This window comes from Tenrec ecaudatus, chromosome 11 (assembly GCF_050624435.1).
Source record: "Tenrec ecaudatus isolate mTenEca1 chromosome 11, mTenEca1.hap1, whole genome shotgun sequence".
Lineage (NCBI taxonomy): Eukaryota > Metazoa > Chordata > Mammalia > Afrosoricida > Tenrecidae > Tenrec > Tenrec ecaudatus.
In genome coordinates this window covers 73,078,898-73,097,435 of record NC_134540.1, presented here as the reverse complement: position 1 = coordinate 73,097,435, position 18,538 = coordinate 73,078,898, and the positions used below count along the sequence as shown (strand labels likewise).

The 18,538-nt window shown below is 49.3% G+C and overlaps 1 protein-coding gene across 6 annotated transcripts in view; it reads left to right on the top strand.

Annotated features, from left to right (window-relative positions):
• The window catches only part of AFF3 (ALF transcription elongation factor 3), a 614,141-nt gene that overhangs the window by 545,525 nt on the left and 50,078 nt on the right, over nucleotides 1-18,538 (top strand). For all 6 annotated transcript variants that reach the window (XM_075563238.1, XM_075563237.1, XM_075563235.1 and 3 more), the window contains one exon: nucleotides 16,630-16,810. In XM_075563238.1, the coding sequence (XP_075419353.1) occupies nucleotides 16,630-16,810 (181 nt within the window). The remainder of the gene's footprint in view (nucleotides 1-16,629; nucleotides 16,811-18,538) is intronic.

Sequence of the window (18,538 nt, the reverse complement as noted above, 5' to 3'; positions counted from 1 at the left end):
AAAGCATCCAGGACTTCTGCGATTGGGGGCACAGGCTAGTCTTGCCTGCATCTCCCCACAGCTCACAGCTTCAAAAGGGGAAATGAGAATTAACATCAATATCACGCCAAGCTAGAAATTTGGAGGGTGAGGCATTGGCAGTGATGATGGTAGTCGTGGTGGCGGTGTTTGCTACCAAGGGACCGTTATGAACCAGAGGGTGTGTTCGTTGACTGATGTGTGGAAGTAGATCTCCAGGCCTTTCTGCCTAATTTGATTTAGTCTGGAACCGCTGCTGAAATCCATTTAGCATCATAGCAACATGCCCCCCTCTACTGATAGACAGGTGGTGCCCCGCCTCCCCCCTTGAGATGCATTGGCCAGGAATCAAACTTGCCTCTCCTGCGTGGGAGGGGAGAGTTCTACCATTGAACCATCATTATTGTGAAGGTCACCTGTTGTTTACTTTTCTTCATCAGCTACAATTGGTCAAAGGACAATACAGGTGAGAGGGCCTGAGGGCTGGTCTAGAGCAAACCTATTGTCTACTACTTAAGGAGGTGGCGAACAACCTTGAAGTTTTTGGTATAACTGTGACCAGAAATCCAGGTGCCCATGTCCCTGGGCTGAAGGATGCATTTCCTGAATCCTAGCTGAAATGAACTAGCCAGTCATCCTTGTCTTTGTCCATGTGGTCATGGATCGCTGGCCAATTTGGTTTGCCCCATCTGCCTGGAAGCAGGTTTTCTGAATGTCGAAGGCACCAATGACTGTAGATCTGATAGCCACAACTTTGAGTGGCCATGTCTTTAAGAGAGGTGAGTCTCCAGTCATAGGGAGTGAGTATTGATTGGGCTGAGCCCATCTCCATGGGCTCACTAAGCTTGCTAAGAAACTGGTTGGACCGTGCATCTCTGGCACAATTCAAGCCAGTGACACAAGAGGGACCAGACAGGACTGTCTCTTTGCTCTGGTCACTGTCAGGTGATCGGGAAGAACATCGCTGCTTAGAAAAGACAAGCACAAGTGGCAGCGAGAAAAGATGAAAAGGACCTGGTTCTTCCTTGAGACTCATGAGCCCACCCTGGAAGGGTAGCCCCTTGGGGCTTCTCGAGGATGCAACACACAGATCCCGGTTTCCCGGAGCCAGGCACAGATGAGTTTCTCGGACGTGCTCTGCTGAACAGACTGCTTTAAAGGCCCGGCAAGCAGCACTTCCCACAGAAACACCTGAATGGATTTTCTGCGCTTGGCCCGCTTGGTTCATGGCGGCTGACAAGATCACAGCTTGAGCGGATAGGGCACCCCTCCTGTGGCGCTGAGGCTGTGATTTGGTCGCCATAAAAAGCCCTCTCGCTCATCATCCCCAAGGCTCGTGTTCCTTGGTGAGATGCAAATTAAACACTGCGTGCTTCTGACATGCCGGAGCCCGCTTTATTTGCTTTAAACACAGGAGAGAAATGGAATTGGTTTTACTGAGGCAGAGATCAGCTAAGGAGGGAGGGGGGTTTTCCAGAGCCAGATCAGACATTGCTGGACTCCCCGGGCCCCTCCAATCTCCCTCAGAAACATCCTTTGACCTTGTTCAAGATCACAGCCATCTGGAACTTTGCCCAAGAGCAGCCCGGCTTACTGAGAATACAAGAAGAGCTCTGTAAGAGATGTAGCAGTGGTAGTGGCTTTTCCTTGGTGACCTTGGACAAGGCAAGCCATTTGCCTTTTGGAGGCAAATTGTTTGCTAAACTCCCTTCTTCATCAAATACTTTCTAGTCCTATGAGATGACCAGGTGCATGACGGGCAGTGATAATGCAGGTGGAGGAATTCCTACTTGGCTGGGCTCCTATGCAAGAACTATGACAGTTCAGTAACAATCAAAGACTGTTATTAGCTACTAGTTACTGAGCGCCCAGGATGTCCCAGGCACTGTGCAAGAATATTACAAGCACTCCCAGTAAACCTGCAAGGTTACCTCTTAATAACAGACAGCTGAATCAGAGATTCAGTAACTCCGGCCCACCCCACCCCACCCGACCTCTCAGCCACCAAGCCAAAGAAGTAAATTGTCCTTCAGTGTCTTGTCTGATTCTACGCCTCCACACCAGCCTGCATCACTTGGAAACCCTATGTAAAGATGACAGATTGAGGCCATGGAGCCACTGACAATATATCGCTCTTGCTGAGGAAGTTGCCCCCCTCAAAGGGCTTAGGGTAGCCGTGGGGACCAGAGACCAGGGTCCCAGGCTTTCTCTCCCCCGAATCAGGCATGCAACCTTGCCCAGGTCATGTAACCTCGCTGCTTCTCCCTCTGGGGTGTGGATAAAACACACTGCTGGACGTTCCTGGTCTGTAGGTTTACCGCGAGGCCCAGGGGAGGGAGGGACTTAGAAACAAGCTGCTTTGACATGTTGTGAAGGCCCGTGTGCTGTGGGGTCAGTGTGAGTCAGCACGGACTCCATGGCCGTGAGATACATGTCAACATTTGTTCCCTATCAAAGTAAGTATAAACCACAAAGGAAAAGAGAGGTAAGTTGGACGTCCTTAACATTCAAAATGCTTGTGCCGCAAGTTAGACCTTCAAGAACGTGACAAGACAGCTAACAGAATGGAAGAAAATCTCTGCAACGTACATGTCCGTAAGGGATTTAGAGTCAGAATATATCATCTAGTCTTCCAACTCAGTTCTGAAGATGTTTTTTAAATATTAAGAATGAACCGTTTTAATGGATATTTCTCCAAAGAAGAGAAACAAATGGCCAATTAGGAAAATGTGAATCAAAGCAAGTGAAATGCTCCCTAGAAAACCAAAGGAACCAGTTGCCAGCATGTGAGTTCCATCCCCCAGCAGCCCCTTTAGATTCAGAGCAGACGCGTGCTCCCCCGTGCTGGCAAGGGCGGCATCTGCAGAAGCACATCAGCAGGCGTTCCTTTCAAGGCTCCTGTAGGTGGGCTCGAACTCCCACACACGTTCACGTGGGTGCCACCAGGGACTCCCAGTAGCCTCTAGGATTGCTATCATAAACCGTTAGAAAAAGGACAATCCCAAGTGTTCAAGTGTTGAGAGGATGCGGAGCCCTCGTGCACTGTGGTCAGGAATGTGATTGATGCAACCACTTGAATTAAGTATTCTGTCAGCCCCTCAAAAAGTTAAATGTAGAATTACCCGGCAGCTCAACAGTTCCACGCTTGTGTCTGTATCCCAAGGGAAATGAAAACATCCACCCCAAACTCACACATGAAAGTCAAGAAAAAGGGAAACGGTGTCCATCCGGAGATGAGCCTTATGGCTGCGAAGTGACATGGAGTCAGTCTGACTCACGGTGACCCCATGCACGACAGAGCAGAACACTGTTTGCTCCGGTGGCAGACCAGTAAAATGTGGTCTAGCCACAGCATGGAAGGCCATTTTCCAATGAAAAGGAATAGTCAGGTGCCCGCTATAACATGGATGAACCTGGGGAAAGATTATGCTGGCTAAAAGATGCCATGTCACAAAAGAACAAGATAGTATGTAATCCCTTGTATATGAAATGCTAAGAATAGGCCCAATTAGAGGGCTGGAAAGTAGAGCAGTGGTTTCTTAGGGGTGCGTGGGGAAAGCTAAGGGCAAGTGGCCGCCAATAGCTATGGGGCTTCTTTTAGGGGAGACACAAAGTGCTCTAAAATTAAGATGTGGTGATAGTTGCCCAACCTTGTGGCTAGACTGAACCACATTCTAGCAGACATTCTAAATGGGTGCGTTTACAGTCCGTGAATTATAGCTCAAAAAACCCCTCAATATTAAAAACTAAAGGCATGTATATATGCAAATATATTTATATATGAGGATGGGGAAATAGATCTATGTGCCTATATTTATAGGTTTAGTATTAAGGTAGCAGAAGGACATTGGGCCTACACTCAAGTACTCTCTCGATGCAAGAATACTTTCTTCTATTAAATTGGCATTCTATGATGCTCACCTTCCCGACACAATTGCTAAAGACAAAGCAGGTGAATAAGCAAATGTGGTGAAGAAATTTGATGGTGCCCGGCTGTCAAAAGAAATAGCATTTGGCCTTAAAGGCTTGAATGTAAACAAGCAGCCATCTAGCTCAGAAGCAACAAAGCCCACATGGAAGAAGCACACCAGCCTGTTCGATCAGGAGGTGTCGAAGGGATCACGTATCAGGCATCATCAATACAAAAAATTATAGTGAATGAGGCGGGGAGTGCAGAGTGGAGACCCAAAGCCCATTTGTAGGCCACTGGACATCCCCTTCCAGAAGGGTTTCAGGGAGAAGACAAGCCAGTCAGGGTGCGATGTAGCAACGATGAAACATACAACTTTCCTCTAGTTCCTAAATGCTTCCTCCTACCCCACTATCATGATCTGAATTCTACCTTGCAAATCTGGCTAGACCAGAGGATGTACACTGGTACAGACAGGAACTGAAAACACAGGGAATCCAGGGCAGATGATCCCTTCAGGACCAGTGATGTGAGTGACAATACTGGGAGGGTGGGCTGGAAAGAGGGAACCGATGACAAGGATCTACATGTGACCTCCTCCCTGGGAGATAGGCAACAGAGAAGTGGGTAAAGGGAGACGTCGGACAGGGAAAAATATGGCAAAATAATAATTTATAAATTATCAAGGGTTCATGAGGGAGAGGTGAGCAGGAAGGGAGGGGGAAATGAGCTGATGCCAGGGGCTTAGGTGGAGAGCAGATGTTTTGAGAATGATGAGGGCAACGAATGTACAAATGTGCTTTACACAAGTGATGTATGTATGGATTGTGATAAGAGTTGTATGTGCCCCTAATAAAACAATTTTTTTTTTAAAGCAAAAACAGTCAAGCCACTCAGATGAAAAAAAACAATATTGTTACAAGGGTTACGGAGGTCCCCTGTGGGCAGCGTTTGGGGTTGCATTGTGTAAAGGCCTCCTTAAACAGACCGTCTAGAACAGTGGTTCTCAACCTTCCTCATACCAAGACCCCTACATACAGCTCCTCATGTTGTAGTGACCCCTCTACCATAAAATTATTTTTGTTGCTACTTCATGACTGTCATTTTGCGACTGTGATGAATTGGGCAACCCTGTGAAAGGGTCATTGGACCCCAAAAGGGTTGTGACCCACAGGTTGAGAACCGCTGCTCTAGATCAGTCAAGAGCTAGGTCAATATGTAGATGGCAATAGGCTCGCTAATGCTCGTTGGCCTGACTGCTTTCAGAGACTCCAGTTGCTGGAGGGTCCAGGAGCTGCTCTCCCAGGCATAAAGAAGCTCTTTCTTCCCAGAACTCAGTGGAGTGGCAGGTCTTGTAGACTCCCGCAAATGAAGCCGTCCCTGAGAATGTAACCCCCCAAGGGTTAGGGAGAAACTCGGGGTCACGCTGCACTAGTACACCTAGAATCCCTTAGTATTTCACAAGCAGTCCCGAGTGAAAGCTCATGGACCCGGCATCCTTGTAATCCTGGCACGAGCGAGCCATGCACCCTGGCTGACCAGCATGGCCCCGCTGAGGAGACTCCCTGCCCACATCCAGCTGCAAGGTCAAGGGGCAGGGGCAGGCATGCTAAGGAGGCCAAATGCAGAAGCTCGCTCGTTTATCTGGGGACCAACCCCTCAGGGCACATCCACACCTGGCACTGGCCCTCCACCCCGTCAGCCTCCCACTTGCACCTCAAGCCCAGGATGATAGCCTTCCCTTTCATATCCCTGACTCCCACACACCCCAAGCGCCGTTCAGATGCAGGTGGCCTTCACCTCAGTCCCTCTTTACAAATTGCTCTGGCACAAAGGGGCAGGTGTGCTCGTGAGGTTCCACAGCCTTCACACGGCGGGGCCCGGCTCTCCGCCCTGTTACAGCTCTCGTCCCAACCTTCGGAGAAGACAGTGGGGTCCTCCTGTGTTAGTATGCTCTTTGGACCAAGAAGAGGCTGTCACCTCATTGTCACCGGGTCACCACCCTCCTGACTTTAAGGACAGGGCAGTGAGTGTGTACTACCTGGTGGCAGCTCCTCCAGGGAAGAGACCTTCACAGGATGCCCAGGCCACTTTGGGAGTCATGCTGTGACCACGGCAATGCAGTAAGCTGTGCGGACAAGTCCAGCCTCCTCCAGGGTCCTTGCCCACCATGGTTCCCAGCCTGAAGCTTACCCATGGCACAAACATGATGTGGGAACACTGCTCTGCTTCCAGTGAACATTGCAGACATGCCCAAAATGCTGTCATGAAGATGGGACCCGAGGGCCCCAAGGTCTTAAGTCCAGAGAAAAGAGCAGACTGGGACCTGTCCTCTGACCTACCTTCGTCTACAAAGAAAAGGCAATCATTTTGGAAATATGAAGGGGGTGGGGAGAACATATCAACAAGTGCAGGAATATTTGAGAACATATTAAATTTTCTCTTTGTTAAGTATCTGTCCCTTTGGTTCACATGGCTACAAATATACCCCAGAGCCCCAGGCAATAGTCTCTCTTTTCTCTAGAAAAGAACAGGGGTTCCCCATCCAAAACAGAAAAGCAGGGACGTTCAGGACAGGGCTGGCCCAGAACAAAAACACCTGTGTACTGTAGCAAATCGCCTTAGGTAGCAATGTGGGAAGCTTAGCCACCTCAGAATCAGGATTGTGTGGGTACCGTGTGAGCAGGTTCCCCAAGCCCTGGCACCCATCAAAGTTGAAGCGGTGCACTGGGTGAGTCTCGGTGACTTATCCTCATCACTGGCATTTGGTGCCACGAAGGCTGGAATCCCACAGACCAGCAGGGACCCAACATCAAGTGCTTCCTGGCGTCTGAAATGGGTGATTGGGCTTGATGGCCGAAACCACTTCCTAATATTGGAATCTCGCATCCATTCTTGCTGGCGAGGTCTGATCCTCCCTGACTTGTGGCAATTCCGTGTGCAGCAGAAGGAAACACGTGCCCTGCACTAGCCCCATGATGATCGGTTGGGAATCATACTCGTGTGAGACCCATAAAGTTTTGCAGAGGTTGATTTCCAAGAGTTGGTTGCCAGGCCTTTCCTCCTAGTCTGCCTTAGCCTGAAAGTTCTCTTGAAACCTGTTCAGCATCATAGCAAACTGCAAGTCTAGTGACACACAGGGGGTGGCTGTGCTTGAGGTATGCAGGCCAGGACCTACACCCACGTATCCCACACGGGAAGCTAGAATTTTACCACCGAGCCACCACTGCCATGTAAATGGCCCAATTAGCTGATCAGACAGCTCTCTAGATTCTTTGCTTTGTAACAGAAATAATTTTCAGTGTGTTAAGGATGGAAACAGAGCTGCAATAATAAGCTTAATTGATGTTCAAGTTCATGGGTCGCCTATATGAGGAATCACCAAAAGTTTGTGGGAAAATGGAAGTACAAGATAATGAATTTTGTCCTCATACTTAGTAAAGCCCTCTCCTCTAAACTGAATTTCTATTCTGCTAAGTACTGTTTCAGGAGTCCTGGTCCCTCAGTTACATATTGACCTGGTAACCGCACGGTCCACAGTTCAGAACCACCAGCCAACTCCACAGAAGAAAAGCGAGGCTTGCCACTCCTGTTAAGAGTTACTGTCTTGGAAATCCACAGGGACAGTTCCACCCTGTCCTAGAGGGTCGCTATGGGTCAGCACTGACTTGATGGCAATGAGTTTACCTTGGTTTTTTGGAAATACTGTTGATTTTTTTCCTTCCCGAATGTCTGCACAATGAGTCAGCAGTTGGCTGTTAGCCCAAGGGTCAGTGGTTTGAATCTACCTGAAGCTCCAGAGGTGAAGCACCTGTTGATCTTCTTCCACACTTCACAGCCTAAGAAGACCCCCGGGGCAAGTCTACTCTGCCCTACAGGGTCGCTATGAGTTAGAATCTGCTCAATGGCACATGACACAGTAAAGTCTGCAGAAGCCTTCTGGGACCTTTGGGATACACATTGTGCTGCCTACGTCTTCTTTATGGTCTTCATTGCTTTCCTGGGTCATTCCCTATTTCCAACCCATCCATATGGGTATCGATTGCCATTGAGTTGATTCCAAACTGTTACAAGAATAGAACCGCTCCAAGAGAAGCAGACTGCCAAGTCTTTTGTCACATGCCCCCCTGCCCCATAGTTGGATCTCCAATCTGTAGGTTGACAGGTGACCACAACCCATTGCCATCAACATGACCCTGACTCGTATCGAAGCCTGTAGGACAGAGTAGATGCATTACCAACATTGACATCTTGACAGAAGCAGACTGTCACATCTTTCTCCCACAGAGCAGTTGGTTCGAAACCTCTGGCCTTCCCGTTCGAAGCAGAGTACTTTAGCCACTGTGCCACCAGAGCTCCAGCCCATTCATCTCGTTTTCACTGCCATCAAGTCAATGCTGACTCATGGCGACCCTATGAGTAGAGCTGCCTGGGCAGTATGTCTGCCTGTGGGTAGAATGGCCCCTGGGCGTGGCTGAGCAGCCACCTGCCACTGTGTCCGGCATTTTGCCCTTCCTTCTGACCCTTACTGTCTCCAGGTTGTCCTAGCTGAGCCTGAAGTTCTAATCACAAATCCCACCCAAAGTTTTCACGTTTGCTAAGCTATGTTCCAATCGTGTTTATGTTTGGGACCTGAGTGTAATTAAGGCTTCATGCCTCTTAAATGTCGCCTTGTATTAAAAGAGCAATTTTTGAAATCTGTTTGATCAAAGGAGGTTTTCAAATGATATTAGCAATCAGAATAGGAAGTAAAGGCAATGAAAACTGCCGAGCAAGGGGGACCACCTAGGACCAGAGATACTCTCAGAGGCAAAGGGATAGGCCCTGAAGCTTCCAGTTTTCAGACAGGTAAAAGCCGCTGAAATAAGCCATCAGCTCGAGGTTTGTGAAAGAGATGGGAGGCGAACCTGAAGAGTGCAGACAGAGGAAAGCTAGAAAACACGAAAATACCCGTGAGTGTAGGCCAAGAGCTGTTTGACAACAAAGCAAAGCCGGCAGACCTTGGGCGAATTTAATGCAGGGGCAAAAGAAGTGAAAACATAATTGGATGAGAGAACAGATAACGTTCTCCATCTTGAATAAGGAAGACCGAGGAAAATTCATTTAAATGACGATGCTGGTGAAGAACGACAACAGCACGGCAGCCTGCCAAAAGAACCAACACATCCGCCTGGGAGAAGGAAGTGTCACCAGACGGTTCCTTAGAAGCAATGATGGCGAGACTTGTCTCGTGGACTCTGGGCATGTTGTCAGGAAAATCCGGTCCCTGGAAACAGACATCACGCCTGATAGTGTGGAAGGACTGCCTTCAACAAGATGAGTTGACACAGTGGTTGCAACAATGGGCTCGCACATGAGGGAGATTTTGAGGGTGGTGCCGGGCTGAGCGGTGCTGTGGGTCAGAACCAACTCAACAGCACCCAAGAGCAGCATCACAGCTTGGACACGAAGAGAATACAATATAGCTGGTATGCTAACGAGCTTGGAAATGGTCATGAAGCAGATGCTTAGGAAAATGCCGCGACAAAACTCTGCAGGAGCAGACAGTCTGCTCTTTGTCCTGGGGAGTGTCTCAGAGCAGAGCTCACAATGCCGCCAGGGCACCTCGAAATGCCAATAGGCACGGATAACCAGGAACCCCAGGAAAGTTCATTCTTTTAGCCAAAACAAAAACAAAAAAACAGACAGTGGCTTCCCTGAAAAACTTCAAAATTGAGAGCTCTGCTCAACCGAACAGTGTGGAAAAATGGTAGCATCCTCCCCAGCCCTCGTCAAGAAAGGACAAGCTTGGCCCCACCTCACCCAACTGTGAAGAGGGAGCCTCCTCCCTCCACCAGCACAATGTCAGCAAATGCCTGCTGCCAACACCGGCCATTCTTTAAAACTCAGAGCATAATGTCAGAAACATCTAGGGTACAATTTTAAAAACTGCTTGACGTACCAAGAACCGGGAAAATCTCAACTTGATTGAGAAAGACAATGAACAGATGCCGGAATTAAAATGACACAGATGTTAGAATCATCTAAGAAGGATTTTAAAGGAGCCATCATAAAATGATAACGTCTCAGCAAAGAAGTAGAAGATAGAAAGAAAATGCAAGTAGAAATTTTAGAACAGACTTAGCAAAACACTTAGCAACTTTAATGAGTTGAAGGGCATTATGCTAGCTGGAGAGAGATGGGGGTGGGGGCGGGGGTCCTTGCAAAAGGATATATACTATGCTATATAAATTATATCCTAATAAATCAGAATTTTGAAGAGGATGTACGCTACACTATTTCATGCATGTAATATTCTCACAGTGAAAAATTATAGAGCTGGAGAGTAGATTATTGGTTATCAGGGGGCTAGGACTGATTGGGACATCAGTTATGCCTGGGGGATCTAGGGAAAGGTTTACCGAATAGAGTAACTCGGGGACACAGTCCTAAGGAATGAGGAGGAAATGACCCGAAGAAGAAAGGGAGGAAGAACTTCCTGGCACCTAAATTAGCATGTGCAGAGCTGCCTGGTAATAAGCAGGCATGCGTGTCCAGATTGTGAGAAACTCGCTGTGGCCTGGGGCTGCTCTGTGGAAGTGAAGCTGGGAAGCTGGAGAGCTGGTTGAGGCAAGACTTTGAGGAGCCTCAAGAGCCATGGTTAAAGGGAATTGTAAGGAGAGGAAATTTTAAGTATGGCAATGACAATACATGCTTAAGTCAAAAGTACTGCTCCAAAATACTCACATCAAAATGTGAAGCCATTGTTTCTCCGCATGGCCCTCATCCTAGGTCTGTCGACTTCGTAGTGCTCCTCTTCTCTCGAATCCTTCTTCCCCCAAAGAATCCTGGTCTCTTCATCTATTTATGCCACTTCAGAACTGCAGTTTGGACATCCTCGAGGGACTCACATCGTGTGCCTTTTGGGTGGTCTTTGAGTTGGGGAACAAAAAGAGGTGTAAAGAGGCAAGAGCAGAGCTGTCGGGTCAATGGGGTTGGGTTTCCCGATGAAATGTTCCTAGGGCAGCCCTTGCCACCCTCAAGGAGAGGGCAGGTGCGGTGTTCTGATGGGTGGGAAATGCTTCTGTGCAAGTCTCCTGGGCTGGTTCTCACAGATAGAGTTACCGGTTGTCTTAAAACTTCTTCCTAACAACCCGTCGTTGAATTTCATGTTCCTCTGAGAAAATCTTATCAAGATTACACCTTTGGAACACCAAAATACAGTCACAATAACCTTCTGAGCTGCCCCTTACTTGAAATGAGCTGGCCCAGCAGATCCCCTCAGAATCCACTGTTTTGATTGGACCTGCTTTGGAAGGCAGCCTTAGAAGACTAGCTCACTCACTGCCATTGAGTCCATTCCAGCTCATAGGAGTAGCCCTATAGGGCAGGGTAGACCTGCCCCTGACTGTACAGTTTCCAAGACTGCAATCCTCTATGGGAGTAGAAAGCCCTGTCTTTCTCCTTCAGAGCAGCTGGTGGTTTTAAACTGCTGACCTTGGAGTTAGCAGCCCAAAGCATAACTACTAGGCCACCAGGATTGCCTCAAGGAGACTGATACAATGTCATACTGCGTATCCACTGATTACAGAGACATATGTAAACCCATTTTGTTTGGGATAAACATGTGCGTGCATGAACTTGAACTACAGTAGCACTACATTTTGACTTTCCAGTTTGGGTTTGGGGGGCAATGGCCTGCTGATACTGAATCTCCTCAAGCTAGCTAGTGCCATTTTCCCTTCCCATAACATGGCTATAATGTTAGATCAAACAATATTGATAAGGATGCTAAAGAGCGATTCTGGCAGTCTGGGATCCAGGCTTTTGTTGAGTGTGAAATCGTATCTAAAATATTACTAGTGTCAGTCCTGCTGAAGTGCCCCCAAGATGTGTGGCAATGTGCTGGCTGTCACAGCTGTCCACATAACTCTCACCAGGCAGAAAGCCTGTCACCAACTTACTGTGACTTGAAAGCTTGTGGGCAGCCGTAGAGTAGGGTCCACCGTGAGTGAAAGGAGCATCCTTCAGGCTGTGTGAGCCAAGGTTTGTCAGGTAGGTCCCAGATCTTTCTTTCCTCCTCTGTATTGGGCCGGACTGGGCAAGAAGTGTACCGTTGGAGTCAAAGGAAAGAGCGTGACAAACAGATCCCTTAGAATGTTACAGGAACTCACTCCCTCGGAGCATAACTATGTCATGAAATCCTAATACAAAAAGGAAGCAAGCTACCCATGAGGGAGCTGTGCTTTAAGGATCAGGTTTTGGGGGGCAGAGTGGGGGACACCTTCACTATCAAGCCCACAAGAATTTCCAAGAAGACTGCTACTCTTTATGGGGTAGAAACCCACATCTTTTGCCCACGGAGCAGTTGATGGCTTCTTACCTCTGACTTTGGGGTCAGCAGCCCAACCGGTCATGCCACACGATACCACGAGCGCTCCTTCGATTGCAGCAGGTGAACTTTAGAGTAGATTTACGTGAGCGTCCTTCAAAGGGAAGACTTGTCAACACAGGTCACCACATGAATACTGAAGTGCCCATCAATACGCATGTGTATATAGACCTGTATTACTGGAAAAGGTCGATTGTAACTGCCTTAAAAGGTTAAATCTATTTTTAAATTGTTTTTAAAGACCCTTTTAAAAAAAACTCATGAATTCTACAGTGATTTTTTGGGTTTTGTTTTTCTTCCTTTTAAATTCCACATGCTGACGACTGTAATGTGCCAGGCACTGTCGGAGGCTTTGGGGACACAAAGACTTTGAGCCTGTGATTTCAGTGACGGTTAATTGCCTGCAAGTCCATGACACTTGTGTTCGTAAAATGTCACAGGGCCAACCAAGCACTTAGTAGGCAGCCTGTAGAACGTTGTCCAACGCTGTGTGGACATCAAGTCAACTGTCCATGGGGGGAAAATTGGCTCACTTAACTTTTGAGAAATCCTCTTTGCTATGGGAACATGACACTCAGCCAGCAGGCGGCAGATTGCAGTGTGCCATTTTAAATCTGGGGGCAGTGGTGGTTTCGTGGTACAATTCTCCCAGACAGGCAGTCTGGTTTGATTCCTGGTCAGGGCACCCCAGTGAAGCTACTGCCTGTCTTACCATGGTGGCGCACGGGTTCCCCCAGGGGGTTGCTAGGATGCTGAGCGTGTGCATCAGTGACAGGTGAGGGGAAAAGACCTGCCTATCTGTGTCTGAAAGTCACCAGTGAAAATCTGTGGGTCACAATCCCATTGGGCACTATTTGGGGTCTACTTGAAGGCAGCTAATAACAACACCTCTCCCCCCACCCCACCCCCATTTTACTGTGAATTAGGTAAAAGTTTCCAGAGCAGATCATTGTTTTTATACTCAATAATTTAAAGACATTTTGTTTCATCTCCTCTATTATAGTGCTCCCAGTGTAACATCACTTACCCGACTTCCTCTATGTTTCCTGTTTCCATTCCTCCTTCTGCACTTTGTCCTTGGGGAAAATGCTACCCTTTTGAGCTGAATTTTTGGATTATTCTAAGTGTTACCTTATAGACCTGCCTACTCTTTGGCTGAAAACTGAGCTGTGTAGTGAGTTCACTTCCAGGCCTGAAGAGTGGCTCAGGCCCATGGTCTCCAGGGTCCTACCTGTCTCTGGTCATTAACCTCTTAAAATTTTGAATTTCGGTTCACATTTTCTCCCACTCAATCCAGACCCTTAAAGGTGATCTCATTCAGAACAATTGGTAGTGGTGACTGGGCACCATCTAGTTCTTCTGATCTCAGAGTCATGAAGGCAGATGTTGGGGCGGTCCATTAGTTCATCAGACTAATGTTGGATGGGATGGATGAGATGGATTGGTGGGTGGATGGATGGACGGACAGAGAGAGAAAGAGAGAGAGATGGATAGGGAAAGTCAAGCCTTCTTTAAAGGTGTTTCTGGTGTCTTTTTGTATCTTCTTGTTTCTGATGTCAAAGAACCTAACTGACATTAGCGGGCCCATCCTTGCGTTTCGACTAGTGTGTTGTGATGACCACCCCTGGCTTCATCATCTTCCCTCATCAGTCTGCCCTCTGACGGGGCAAAGCAGCTGGGTGCGGTCAGGGCAAGAGCGGCCAATGTGCGGAGGCCCTACGAGGCCCTACACAAAGACTCCTTAGTTAGCAGAGCGTTGCCTTCACAGCAGGTTGGGAATGTTACCCTGCATCCACACTGGAGCAATCAGAGTCCTCCCAGGCGACTTGGCCCCCACCCTTGACACCTTGAAATGGCCTTTTCCTTCTTCCTTTCTTCCCCACCCGCTGTATTCTCAGCCCCGACCATTGAGACAATAATGTAGCCAATCCTGACCCCCAGTGCACCCTGAGCCTCACAGCCTAGCCAGGTTTTGAAGAAAAACCTCCAAGTCTCCACTCTCTTGACCATTTCAAAAACAAATAATCACCATGCCGGTGAAGCTGTCCCTTTAAGCGAGTTGCCTAATTTAAGTGAGGAAAACATGAAAGCAGAAGGCTTTTCTGCCGCCCTTGTGCGGATCCACGATTCTTCCTCCGAGGGCTCCTGTGCCTCATTACGACAGGACGGCAGTCGTAAAAGAAAGGCAGCATGGTAACTGTTTAAGGGACGTTTCTCGGAAGGTAGTCGGTCATGTTGTGGTGGGAGCCACAGGGCATTCCGCACACGCGGCTGCTGCCTCGGCCGCACGCGCAGAGCCCGTGTGCCCACACAGAGCCAGCAGCTCAGGTCCTTTTTGTTTGAATGAGAGCAGGTCGAATGTACTGATCCCCAATCAGTGTGTGACCAGCACATCACACCCATCAGAGTGCCCTCAATTCATCTTCATTTTCCAGGTTTCTGCAAATGCCCTCCCAGCATGTGGCAGGGAGGGAGACACGGCTCTCCCCTCCACATCCTTGTCCCCGGCGGCCATGAGACCATGTGTTTTTACCCTCAGTGTCTGCAGCCCTACCCACTGCACTGTTCACATGGCTCCCAGATGCCCGTGCCCAGTCGGAATCCAAGAGGCTCTTTTGTTGTGTTTTGGGTTGTTTTTTTGTTCTATGACTCCATCGATAGCAGTCATTTCCGTGCAGCCACCAGGAAAGATGGATTATAGCTCATAAGGGAAGAAAGAAATATTACATCCCCCTCATCATGAGCTTTCCCTTCCCCTCCTCCATCTCAAGACCCAGGGCTCCTCCTCATTCAACACCAGACACAAATGACAGGCTGCACAAGCACTCTCTCGCTGCAGCTCGGGCAAGGCGCCGTGTGCAGATGTGGTCCGCTGCTGCTGCTGCTGACTGCGTCAGACAGTAGGTACTGACCCAGGCACCGGTGGTCCAAACCGCTGAGCTCCGACTCCAGTTCCCCCTCACCTTGCCACCTGAAAAGGCACTTTTATGTTTAAATGCCCTGCAAGATAGTTTCTTGCCTTATCTTTTTTGAGGAGAAGAAAGCAAGGCTCCAATCAGTCAGTGTTAACTGTCCCTCCCCACCCCTTACTCCCCCACCCATACAGCACTGATTTATGAGGCTCTGTCCTTGGGGCAAACCTCTGTCAGAGATTTAAAGGGTGGGTGGAAAGAGTCCTTTACCTTGTCCAGGCTGCTTTGCACTTTAGACCATAAACCTTAAGTCATTCCAGGCCCGGGGGCTTCACAGATGCTCAGCCTGGGGGCAACCGTGGTCACCAAGAAGAGGCCAGGGGAGATTTGCTGACTCAAAGTTTTTTAAAAGTGGGCGGCGGGGTGGGGTGGGGGGAAACCACTGTTTCCTGGATTTAAAACTTGGCCTTGAAAGAACACAGAGGTCCAGTTAATAAAGGACGTTGAGGATGTTGAATATTATGTGAGTACTGAAATGCCCCCTTGGCTCAGTCGCCCCGTAGCTGGATGTGTGCTTGTTGGTGGGGCACATAAAGTATCGTGGTGTTGGTGTTGGTATTGTTGCTCCTGGTGTCTCTGAGTGGGTGTCAGGACGCTCAGGCGGCTTTCACTATGGCGACGAACGCCCGGTGTACACTCTCCATGCCGTTTCTATAAGCCAGCATTTTAAAGTGTGGAACCTACCAAGCTTGAGCTACCGTGGTTAGTGTTGATCCCAGCAAGATCAACTGAGGACAGCAGCGTTCCTCCCCGTGGGCGGGGAACGGGGGTGATGCCTTCAAATGCCCTGTGGTCTCCAGAACCTTTGAGACTGCCAGAAAAGCCCCGCGCAGAATGTAGTGTCCTTCCCAACAGTCCTGTGGCTACTCCCAGCCACCGCTGCATTTTCCTCTGGGCGAACAGGAAACCCGCAGTCCCTTTCACACTCTGAAAATGATTTCAACCGGTTGAGACTTCCTTGCATTTTTGGTAGATGGCTGGATGTGGAAGCGCATTTGAAAAGCCCTTCCTGGCACGGCGGCAGGAGAGAAACGGTCCCTTCCAAAGGACACCCCCATCCATCCCTTCTAAGATGGCCCCACACAGATGACTCGTACCCATCAACAATGGGGGGGGGGAGAAAGAGAGGGCACCAACTTCTTTCCCAGTTTCATGATTTCTGTTTTCGTTCACTCTCCACCTTTAGGATGCCTCCGACCTTGAGCCCTGCTCTTCCAGCTCCAGCTCGTGGTCCGTGAAAGGCGGGTCGACTGTGTGCACCCCCTTGGCTCGCGGTGCATGACAGCTCGGTGGTGTGTCTGTGTTTGCTCACTTGGCTTTCCTTCCCTTTCCTTCCCGGGGGCCTCGTGGGCTGGCAGCGCCGTGGTCCAGCAGACCAACTGCAGAGGCTCCGTGCCGTCCAGCAAGGGCAGCAGCAGCGGCAGCGGCAGCAGCAGCTCCTCCAGCGACTCGGAGAGCAGCTCTGGATCGGACTCAGAGACCGAGAGCAGTTCGAGTGAGAGCGAGGGCAGCAAGCCCACCCACTTCTCCAGCCCTGAGGTAAGAGCTGCGTGCGGCTTCTCTCGCGTGCTCTCCTCCTCTCTCGACACAACTCCAGTAAGTCCTGGTGTTGTGCTCCTCGCGGGCACGTCCCACATCTCTCCCTCAAGCCACAGTCCTGTGGCAGGAGCACTAGCTGCCAGGGGTGACTCACCGCAGGCCACCGACCCTTGGCAACAGGGTCAGCGTTTGGCCTCATCCCCCCACCCCCCCACACACGTGCACACACATGCACACACACTTTTGCACCATTCTCCTAATAACATAGCTCCCTTTAAGGGCAGAGGCACCGTCTTTCAGTGTCCAAAAATCTCCGTCCAGACTTCCAGAAGTTTCCAAGTGGGCTATAAACCACGCTGACTGGGCATAACCTATGGATCCGATTTCCCTAAGGGTCAGTCAAGGCAATAACCAGACAGGGACGTCCACTGCCTGGGAAGTGCCAGTGCCCATAAATCGTGGGGAAAGGGGTTTTATGGGTCTGACATGGTTAGGATCTTACCTTGTCTGCAATTGGTCATGGATTAGAAGGAAAAGTGCTGTACCTATTAATAAAACCTTCTTAATGGTGTTTTCTTTGTGAAAAAAAATTTTTTTCTAAACGAAAAATTAGCATCAGCCTACAAATAGTAATGAAACCTCTTATTCACAATGAGCGCGTAGGTGGAAGATTTGGGCGTCTCATATAAGAACATCATAGGGTGCCACTAACAGCCGTGGCTTTGTCTGCTCTAAGTGGAATGGGGAAGGTTAAATGGCCGTACAGAGCAGTTCTTGGGAGGGGGTGAGAGCCAGTTTGTGGCCGCAAGGGGGGCTTTGACTTCGAAAGGGATAGAACACCCTTTCTTCATGAGCTTAGAGACATTTGAGGTTGCCTGGGGGTGGCGGGGGGGCAGGGTTTGGTTTTCACTCACAATCCTCAGTGTATCACGTTAGGGAGCTAGAGTTCTAAACAGACTCTGGAAGGAAGGCAAACCCATGAGTGAGCCCTGGCCAGGGAGAGGGTTACCACGTAGGGAGCTGGCACACCTGGCTCCAGGGGCATACCTGTGCCTCTAGGGTGAAAGGGGCATTATGTTTTATCTCAGGTTCCTACAGTGACTCTTAAAGCCCCTCAGGTTTTCTCCACTGCCTGCAGGAGGGAGGGCTCTCGGCAAGGGCACTGAGAAGCCCAGGGAGGGCCTATGTCCCCAAAGACCTTAACTCCCTCCTTAAGCACCTTTCTGCTCTGCACCCCCAGTTCGTCCTTAGACTCCACCTCTCCTGCCTTTCCCTGCTCTCTATCCCTACCCACGCCACACCCCTAGGGCAAGGCCCTTAGCAAGATGAACCTGCCAAGCAGCCCGAGGTGGCTATAACCCTGGCTGTCGCCAGGAACCACATCATGATCCTTTCTTCAAAGTTGGACTCTGTAGAGCACTCAGTGCTCGTTCAACACACATTTCTTGAGTATCTGCCGCAGGCACTGAGCTTGGTTCTGGGATGCCGCAGTTACGTGGCAGGAAAAGTCCCTTTTTTTTTTTTCCATTCTAAACGGAATCATTGGAAGCAAACAGAAAGAAACAAGAGTGACATAAAGAGGAGTGAAGCAGGCTCCTTCTTCGATCAGATGCTGAGGGAGCCCAGCTATATTTCGTATCAACAAGGCACTGAGTGCCAGGGGGCGGGGATGAAATGTCTACGTGTTCTGTGAAGGCTGCGTCAGCCAGGGGCCGCTTTGTGTTAAAT